This window comes from Netta rufina (genome assembly GCF_964035555.1).
Source record: "Netta rufina genome assembly, chromosome: 5".
NCBI lineage: Eukaryota > Metazoa > Chordata > Aves > Anseriformes > Anatidae > Netta > Netta rufina.
Genome location: NC_140128.1, coordinates 31,199,667 through 31,210,193, shown reverse-complemented (window position 1 = coordinate 31,210,193; position 10,527 = coordinate 31,199,667). Strand labels below are relative to the sequence as shown.

General features: G+C 41.6%; 1 protein-coding gene across 1 annotated transcript in view; it reads left to right on the top strand.

Moving 5' to 3' along the window:
- Positions 1–2,211: 2,211 nt before the first annotated feature.
- STARD9 (StAR related lipid transfer domain containing 9) overlaps positions 2,212–10,527 on the top strand; it is a gene marked incomplete at its 5' end in the record, with an annotated part of 104,296 nt that continues 95,980 nt past the window's right edge. Inside the window, one exon of the mRNA XM_084287028.1 lies at positions 2,212–2,258. Within this exon, the coding sequence (XP_084143154.1) occupies positions 2,212–2,258 (47 nt within the window). The remainder of the gene's footprint in view (positions 2,259–10,527) is intronic.

Genomic DNA, 10,527 nt, shown 5'->3' with positions numbered 1-10,527 from the left:
GTTTATTGGTCTTCATTTTGTTATGGAATCCCACATTTAAAAACCAAAGAGTGGTTCCAAGTGCTGTGGAAGCATAGACAGGAACCTAACAGTTCAAACCAAGGAATTAAATTAGTTTTAGGTTACAGCTTATGTAACCTAAAGCTATGATGTGGTTGATTGGGAAAGCAGGGAATTGACTTGATGTATAGCAGTTCTATAAATTTGTAACCTATGTTTCTATGATAGTGATAAATACATTCTTCAGTCTTTCCTCTTCTATTGCTTGCCCTGTATCAGTGACCTCCTTAGAATATAACTTTTTCCATGCGTATGACTAACAACTTAGCAACTGTGACTTGTACCAGTTCACAGTCTCAGGAACTTACGTTTTGAAAAGATGTGTTCGTAAAATGTTACTGCCAGGACATCTATAAACCAGGACAGTTGTTGTCTTCCATGGACACTGTTTTGTATTGAAGAAATGGAACAAACATGCAGATATATTGCCTTCTGTTACTACATTGTCAGTTATCTGAATTCGTTACTACAACGTGTTGATTTCTACTTTTAAAAACGAGCCCTTTATTTTTTGAAAGTAACCACTAGGTGGCTCAGTACCACACAAATTTCACCATAGTTTATGAGAGGTGCATTAAAGTTAAGGAAGAAATAGTTGATTCTATGTTGAGCACCTTCTGATCAGAGTTACTTGTAATTGGTCAACTCAAAATTAAATGTTTGAAAATTTCTAAGAATCATGTTATTAATCTTTCTAGACTACATTATTCTACAGGGTGTGATGTCAAAGGTATAGTTTAACAATTCTCTGATATAGTATACAAGTACAGGTGATTTTCCTCTGCTGATTTTCCCCTCTGCTGCTGCTGGGACATGTTAAAAAGACAAATGACTTGAATTAAATCAAGCAGAGTGTCAGGAGATAGGATGATCTGAGAATATAAACTGGAATTTGAGTCCTGTAAGCCTAAATAGGATCCCATTGTGGGATTTGAGCCTGAGGTCCCCTGTGGTTCATTTCATACTTTGGAAATCATGGTCTTCTATGCAATTGCAGAGGAGCTGCAATTTTTACATTCTGTGAGATTGGAAGAAACAAAATCCAGACTTCTGGAATTATGGTCCATTGTCTCTATTGCTGGTTTAATTTCTCTCTCAAACTGTCTTACAATGATTCTTTAGGTCAGTCAGGTAAACTAAAGATATTGTAATCTAAGGCTCAGAGATAGGATGAAAACATTTCTAGTTAGGTTATTCCTTATAATTCCTTGAAATGAAGATTATTTTATTCTTTTGCCATAGCTAAAGAGTTGAGCATATTTTATTGTTTTACTCCAATATTGGAAAGCTGTCTGTGGAGATGGTAGGGTTTAGCTAATGCAATTTGCTATTGACATACTGATTCTTTCTTTAGTGTGACTGAAGGGCTATATCTATTGAATCAAACAGTGGTTCACAGCTGGTTGTATTTGTTTTGACATCACTGTGTTGGGTCATGAATTGGGAAAAGCAAGTTTGAAGGATTCATCATGGACTTCATTCTGGAAGGTTTCTGTATTGTACTACTTATCATTTAGATTCCATGTTTCTGGAGTTTAAGTCAACTCACCTAATGGGGAGGTCTATACTTAAAGTATATATAAATAGTGTAATTAAATGGAAATGTAAGCATAGATTGCTTTATAACATGATCCTATCTGGTGTAAAAGTACTGTAGCTGAGTATTCAGATACAGCCCAGTTTCTAACATTTAGAAATACCAAAGCCAGAAACAAGTGCAGTTTTCTTTTGCCAGTCAGAAATTCCCTAACAGGCCTGCTGTCCTGGTTGTGGCTGACAAATGCTACTTGCTCTCACATCTTCCCAGTCATGTTGGTAGTTGACAGGGACAATGTTCTAAACGCAAATTGTTCATGTTTTGGTGGGTTGAACATGAAGTGTAAAACCTTTGTCGACGCAACAGATTAAAATTGCTTTAAATTGATCTTTGGAGGTTTCAAAGCTGCAGGAGGGCTAGCTGTCACCACCACCGTTCGCCAAACACGGGGCGGGCGCCGTGAGGGCAGCGGGCCCAGGCCTGTGCTCGGGCCGGGCCCGCCCCGGGGGCGAGGCGAGGCGAGGCGAGGCGGGGCCGGGCGGCTCCGCCCCGGGGCGCGGGGCCGGGGGCGCGATGCGGGGCCGGGGCGCGGGCGGCCGGGCGTGAGGCGAGCCATGGCCAACGTCAAGGTGGCCGTGCGGGTCCGGCCGCTGAGCAAAAGGTGCGTGGGGGCGCCGCGGGGAGGCTCCGTGACAAGCTGCGGGGCGAGGCGGGGCCGGGACAGGCAGCGCCGTGCTCGGGACGGGGAAGGGGGAGCGGGGCTGGGGTCGCCCCTCCGGCGCGCCCAGTGGCTCGGGAGGCTTGCCTGGGGACCCCGAGGCGTCCCTCCTCCTGAGCTCCCCCAGACGGGACGGTTGTCATCCAGCGTGAGGGAGGCTTCTCTTCCTCCTCCCTTGTTGCTGGGATTCCCAGAGCCGGACATTGCCGCTGGCTGCTCCGCTCCCCCCCCGGCTGCTGGTCTCCGATGGGCAGGGCGGCAGGCAGGCAGGACGGCTTGAGGACAACTCCCCCAAACAAGAAGGTGCCGCAGCACAGCGCGCTGGTGGGCTCTGGATCTAACGTGTGGCTGAAAGCCTGCGGGCTGTGGAAGTTTGGGGAGGAAAGGGAAGGAAAAGGAGATCTTAGTGGCTTGTAATTTACGCCTCCTGTCAGAGGAATGCTGTCGCACTCCGGGCAGCACTGCTCAGAGGGCTGTCCCAGGGACAGGGCTGCCTTCTGGTTAGTGGGAGTCCCACGCTGCCTTCTGACTTCAGTGCCTTGTGTGATAAATAACCCTTTCACGGAGTGGGGAAAAGGATTCTGGAAGAGGTGCCCAGCCAGCAGTACAGCAGCACGCTTCGCACTTTTAAGGTCTGATTTGCCTGTGGATTTCTTGCAGGAAGATACCAGAGAATGCTGAATAAAGTAAAATAATGTAAAAACAAATCCCAAACAAACTAAAAAACAACCAGCCAAACGAACAAAAATAAAACAAACAACAAACATGCAAACAAAACAACAACTGCAACAAAAATACTGCTAGTCTTAAATAATAGAAAAGGGAAAGGTGGAAAGTAATTTACAGGTGTTCAATAAATTTTACCTTTGGCTCAAAACCAACTGATCCAAAAATATTCTAGCCATAATGACATTAATAAAACAGATGTTCGGGTAATATAATTCTGATCTGTAACACAGCTGTGGATAGAACAGATTTTGATAGTGGCATATTTTAAGAAGAGTTGCAGCATGGAATTAAGCCAAGTTTAGCCTTTCATTGCTTAGTGTTGCTTTAATGTTGGAGATATTCTCTGTCTAATCTACTTCCATACTTCCATTCTCTATCTTATCTACTTCCATAGTCATTCCTAGCACTGACTGGTTAAATAAATTGCCTATATAAATATAAATTGCCTATATAAATATACTCTCTAGAAATAAAAAGCAGTACACAAATGCAAAGTATTAACATTAAAATGCCAATTTTAATGAGATCAAGTTGTTCAGACCATAGGACTCTTGTTTCAGCGTTGCAGAGTTCTCTGGAGATTGCAAATACTTCCAAGTTTGACTTGACGATGTGTTTCATTGTGCAGCCAATTAGATTTGTTTCTCCCACAATAGCATTTGGCTTTGCATCACTTTTGACTTAATGTTTCTTCCCCGATGGGTAGTATTTAACAGTGGATACGTGATTACAGCATTAAATAGTGCCTATAACTGTGACAGGTAGGATGTGACAAACAAAAACCTTTGACGTAGTCAGCGTGGGCCAGCAGTTTGATAGAGGGTGCAGTTTGGGACAGTGGGTGGGAGCAGAAACACAGCCTGGTGCACAAGGGTGAAATGAATCTGGCACTGAAATGGAAATGTTTGTACAAAGGGGAGAACAGAAACCCAGGGGATAAAATGGGCAGAGACTGTTAAATAATTCCACCTGCTCCATCTGTGGCAACATAACTGATGGGATGGGCAAGCAGAGACCAGTCCTGTGGTATTTGGCCCCAAAGGCAATTGCTGTTTATTCCCTGCATTGTGTTGCCACAGCTGAGGTCAGCAAAAGCATTCATGGTGGCTTTTAATTTTTCATAATGGGGAAGGAGAAGTGATCAAATGTTGTCTGTGAATGCTCTGAACTTGCTTTATGGTCTTGACCAAAATTGCCTGAACATAATGACTTCAAGGCAAATACCACATATGTGAACACTTAACATAACCTTGATAAAGATTGGAAAGCCTAAAGCTTTCAGTGAGAATAGAGGCCTACTCTATCTATTTCAGTTTCTTAAACCACCTCCACGTTGTGGTCACATACATGTATACCTCTCACCCTCTCTATACACACACACTGTGATGGCCATTAACAGGCGCCCATGTTGCCAGAGCTCCTAGGATCTCCTAGGTGCTTCAAAAGGAAAAGCTACCTGCAAAAAAGAGTTTGACTTAAACCGAACAACTGTAATATGTGCAATTGCAGTTTAAGTGATTAAACTTTGTTTTTTAAGAGTCCTGAAAATGGAGGAGCTATGAGCAAACGCTAGTACCAGAGCATTAGTTGGTCATTTCTAGACTGTCCAAACTTCACGTACTTATTGCTTCATTTAATTTACATGGGCAGGCAAACTTTGTTTTTGTGTCTTGAAGTTTACAGAATATTTGGAAGTTAAAATATCTTAATATGAGACAGCATAAAATCCTACTTCCTGTTTAAAGTATCTATTTATTATAAACCATTTTAATCACATCTGTTACTTGCTATTTAGCATAAGTCAGAGTGGTCTTTTTGTTTTGTGCCTGTTCAGCACCCATCACAATGTATTCTTTGATACACTGTGCCAGCTCTTCGGCTCCTATGCGGTAATAATCCCCCATGGTTAAAAAGCACACACAGTTGTATGGAGTGCAGAAATTTTTCCTTCGACTGAACTTTAAATAGCTTGTGGCTAATGTTCTTCATAAAGCCATCAGTCATTCTGTAACAGACTAAGCTATTTTTTGGCATCAAAGCATTGTTCTGGGAGAAAAATCCCTTGAGTATGTTCCATGGAGTGGCATTGCTTCCAAAAATCTTTATTATACATTTACAATTATAAGTCCAAAAAAAATTTACATTGTATTCACATCAATACTTGTTCTCTCCTGTCAGTGACAGGACCTGCGGGAACGGGGTTAAGTTGAGGCAGGGGAAATTTAGGCTTGACATCAGGAGGGGGTTCTTCACAGAGAGGGTGGTTGCACACTGGAACAGGCTCCCCAGGGAAGTGGTCACTGCACCGAGCCTGTCTGAATTTAAGAAGAGATTGGACTGTGCACTTAGTCACATGGTCTGAACTTTTGGGTAGACCTGTGCGGTGTCAAGAGTTGGACTTGATGATCCTTAAGGGTCCCTTCCAACTCAGGGTATTCTATGATTCTATGATTCTCCATAACTGCATTTGCCCCTTTTTGAACATTCGCAGGGGGTGGAATTAGATGATCTCAAAGGTCCCTTCCAACCCAAACCATTCTATGATTTTATGACTGGGATGGAGCACAGCTGCCTCAAGCCTTTTCCTCCATGATCCCTACGCAAGATGCATTCCCGTTACACATTGGACTTTGGGAACTGCTATGTACACAGTCTTTAAGATAGGAAAATATATATATTTTTTAAAAAACAGTGTTCTATACCACAATGAAAAGCCTCATGCCTTGCTATAGGATTCTCTTCTTAGCATGCACCAGTGACCAGAAGTCATTGCATTCCTTCACGGATTGTGGCCTGGGTAAAATCATTCAGAGCAAGTTTATTTAATGGAATTGTAAAACGATAGCGGTGATAGTTAAATGCTTGACAGTAGGGCATGCAAGTTTCCCTGTGGCACTTTCTGAGAGTTTAATATACTTAATTGGGCCCTGAAGTTTGGGAAATGCTTGTGCAGGACACAGCAAATCAGAAGGTGTTTTATGCTGTTGAAAATCTCTTTCCAGTTGCCTCTGGGGCCTGGAAAAGGAGAGACTGGCAAGGAGCTCTTATTGGAAAAGGTCTTTCTGGGATCTTTATTAGCGCACAAAAGAACTCCCATCCTCCATGAACCTCATAGACATGTCACCTAAGAGTCACTAAACAGGTGAATTAACGAGAAAACTGTCCTTTTTCTTTTTCTTTTTCTTTTTCTTTTTCTTTTTCTTTTTCTTTTTCTTTTTCTTTTTCTTTTTCTTTTTCTTTTTCTTTTTCTTTTTCTTTTTCTTTTTTTTTGTCCTGCTTTGCATTGTCTCCAAGTTCTGGCTTGAAGGCCTCCTGGCCAGCTGTTTATTTCCCAGTGCCCTGATGAGCTCTGGAGCCTGTCCTCCACACACTGGCAAATGAGAGCTTCCAAGAAACATCTGGGTAGCCCCAGGTGGCAGAGCTGAACCCAGTTTCCAGCTGTGCAGGTGTTTACCATCACAGTCTGAGCCTCAGCAGGAGTTTTCCTTGCTGCGGCTGTTCTCCATGGCACAATCCTCTAATGGCTGTCCTGTGGTGCAGCAGGTAATGAGGCTTGGGGGTGGGATAGGGAAGGAGGAGTTCAGTTTGAGGTCTTAAGACTACAGGTGATGGCTGTGAGCAAGCCCAAGGCTGGGAAGTGTTTACCTGGGGTAGTAGGGAAAGTTTCTTTGTGAAGATTTCCAGAAAAGAGCTCAGTGTGTCAGGCTAATCTGACAGTATGTTGAGTTTAGCTGTGGTGAACAGATGAGAGAAGAGCTATGCTGATTGGTGCGTTATCATGTTAATATTTAAAAATAATTTCTATTAAAAAGGAAAACTATGTGGAAAAACAGAATTGCTTTAAAAATCATTCTGAAATGATGCCGGGTATGCCTTTATTAACCTGCTGTAGGATCAGCTTCTTTAACTAGTCTCTGTGCTGTGATCTGCCTCGTTTGTTATTTCTAAGCACATTGTGGTAAGTAGAAGGAAGTATTTTTTTTGTAAGAAGGACTTGTGGCAGTTTTATAGATTGTGATATTAGGTGTTTTACATGCTTCTGCATAACTACAAGAACTTAAATGCAGCAATCTTGCCTTCTGTTGACAAGAATGGTAACTTGTAGCAACTGGTAAAAAACTTTCCTTGCATCTTGTGCATAACAGCTGTTAAAATTTGTGTCAAAATAAAATTAAAGCAATAGCAGATTGGAGGCTATTGTTGGTCTCCCTCCTACCCTATCAAAATGAATGTGTTCGTCCTGGTTATACAAGTACGTTCCCTTTGCAGCATGTATTCTTCACTGGTTGCTTGCTGTGGTCCTTTTCAAGCATGTTTTGAAGCGGCCCTGTTCTGGTTCTTGTACCTCCATCTTAAAACTCCATCTTATAACTCCTTAATTTTGTTTAACTTGAAAAATCAGGGTTAGTAAGAAAAGAGCATTTGTTTTCCTTATAAAGGTTGATATGAGCATTTTTTTCTTCTTTTTGATGCTTTTCTGTAGCTGGCTTAAACTTTGCTCCAAGACCCAAGTGTGTGTTGGGTAAATGAGATCTCTATTAATGGAACATTGCCATTATCTCCATTATTTTCTCTATTGCATGTGTATGGAACTAACTTGCCTAAAAATAGGTATATTCTACATTAGAAAAAAAAAAAAAAAGTGAAAAATTTTCTGGAAAATGGATGGATTATAATTTAGTTTTATTATTCAACATATGTTTCATATGGATGTAACTTTCAACTGTAAGGCAAAATACTACATCCTTTCAAGAAAATGGCGAAATTGTTCTAGATTTCAAAGGGACTGAAAAATCTCAGTGAAAAGAAAAGGTATAACTACAGGAAACACCAGGTAACAGGCAAGAGTAGAAAACACTTTTTAGCTAGTTTAGTACTGCTAGATACTTCTCATGCTATAACAAAATCAAGAGTAAGGCTGGCCATTGAACACAGTGTAGCGAAATGTCTATCTTCTACTTTATCTCCTTACCCTTCTCAATCGGATATTATAATTTATATTTTCCTTGCTACTTTGGTGATTCATCCGCTCACACCCAGACAAATGGCAGGTTATTTTTGTCTTCTATGATGGTTAAATGAGTGTTGTTCCTCTGTGTCCTGTTACTTAACAGTTCCTCTTTTCAGGTGGTTGTAGTTGAACTCTCAAAAGCTGTGAGGTTTGGGCCTGGTACCTGATGGTAGAAAAGAACTGTTTCCAGCCTCTAAGAGTTGCATCTGAAAATCTGCACAAACTCCATTGGTTATGCATTGTTCATGATTTCAAGCTTTTTTTTTCCACATAAGAACTGGGTTTTTTGAAAGAAAAGTTGAGGGTCAAATTTTTTATTTTAAAGGAGGTCCCTTTCCCAAAGAAATGTATTTTAATGTTTGTGTATCCTGTTTTGTAATCTAGTCTATTGTTAAGGTTATCTTGACATCTTTTCCTCTCTCTCTAATAAGTTATTTTCCTTTGCCCAGTCTATTATTTAAAGTTTCATGTAAACTATCCTTGAGGTGGCTGCTCTTTTCTGTCAGTATATATACTGACTATATCTATACTTGGCAGTGTCAGGTGGTTTTCATAAGCCACATCTGTGGTTTTTGTAAGGGTACTGCATCAGCAGCCTCTCCCAGATGTATTCTTGCAGCCACACAGAGCAAGTTTTGTACCTCTTTTTTTTAAAGGGCAGACTTTGTAGCTTCTTAAAAGGGTAAAACTCTGCATGTCCTGAGTGACCAAATGCTTCAAGGCTAACAAAACCCATTCCACAGAAGGTGATGCTTCTGTAATGATGCGTGACAACGCTGTGCCTGTACTGATGTAAGCTGGGAGGAGCACAAGGCGCTAACTTCTGGCAGTCTGCTCTCTGAAGTAAGAGGCTGACCGTCTTCTCTTCTCTCACGTGTTGCCTGTGCAAATGCAGCTGCAACAACACTGCTGCAGCCTTTTGAAGCCCTTCTAGCTGATGCTTTGTGTTTTCATAAAACACTTCCTCCCGAGTCCTAGAAATGCTTTACAAACATCGGAATGTTTTGGAGCAGGGATCAGATTTTTTAATGAGAAAAATAGGAAAAATGTAGGGCGAAAATGGGGAAAATTGTAATTAAATAACCTGTAAAACCATCTCTGTGATGGACAGTTTTGTTCTCTAAGACCACATATTCTGTCTGAGGCAAAATTGTATTTATGTATGATGATGTGACTGGATGTGTGGAGATAGCTGCACACCTCCCCAGGGGCATGGTGCAGAGGCTGGAAGTTGGTCTTGTGGGACCTGTGTGTAGTACAGGATGAGATGCTAACACTGTGCACAGGGAATTTATGTGACCTTTGGCTAGGTGCTCCCCAGTTTCCTTTTCTTTAATCCTACTCTTTTAATCTTTTCCTGCAGTCTTTCCTTCTGTAGTATAGATTTTGTAAAAAAGACAGTTCTGCACCTCTGTTTTTTAGAAGGTGAGGGTTCACTGTTGGAGCTGATTGTAGTGCAATGGGAGAGAGAACTAAGCAAGAGGGATGAGAGTGCACTGCAGCATTCAGTGAAACTGTCATTTATTTAACTGTGATCACAGATAAAGGCTCTGTCCTAGTGGAATGAAGACTGACCAGTGTATCCAAATTCTGATTTGCATGGAAATCACATGGCTTTTGCACAGAATTTCTTTGTTGCAAAAGTTTTTTAATTGTACTGTCCTGTTACTCAGTAAACAGCTGGGAAATCAAGGGTAGAGGAGTATCTCCTTTGGGTGGAACTGGTCTGCAACGCTGTTGAAATTGTCCTTATTTCATGCTTCTCAAATGCTGGTGGTATGACAGATGAGAGGAATTTTTCTTCTTCTCTTCCCTCCTCCCTTCAGTGCCTCTGGAATAATGCTGGTTTCTTTCATACAAGGCTCTTCAAAGCACTGGCGGATCATTAGGAGCATTTCTGACTTGGATTGCTCACGGAAGATGCCTGACACTCTTGTTCTAGCAGTAGAAGGCTTCAAAGATGGTGCAGACAGGGACACCAGAGGAGGCCATCCTGTGCTTCCCTTCTGAGCTCATTGAGGTGCATAGCAAAAGCCTGAGTGTGATCAAGAAAACGTTAACTGTTTGAGCAGGCCTGTATCCCTAAAGAGCACTGCTAATGTCTTGTGTTTATCTCTGCATCAAATACTCCTATTTTTGTTGCTGTATACTGTTTGCAAAGAAGAATAGGAGGAAGCCACACTAGGATGATGGTGATCACTAGGAAAGGTGACTTTTTTTGACCATCAGATTGTGTCAGCTGTTGCCAGAGCTAGTGGAAGCTTTATCCAGCTGGAAGCAGCCTTGAAAGCTAACTTGAGCAACATGTCTGTTACAGCAGTGGGCTGTCTTGGTGAACTTTGTGTACTTGGCTTCAGTATGGATTTTTAAATTATTTATGAACATCTGTTTTGAATTTGGTAGGAAGATTGCTGACTGGGTGTGCACTCCTCTTTTGCAAGACCCAGTAAAACAATTAGGACTTAAAAAGAA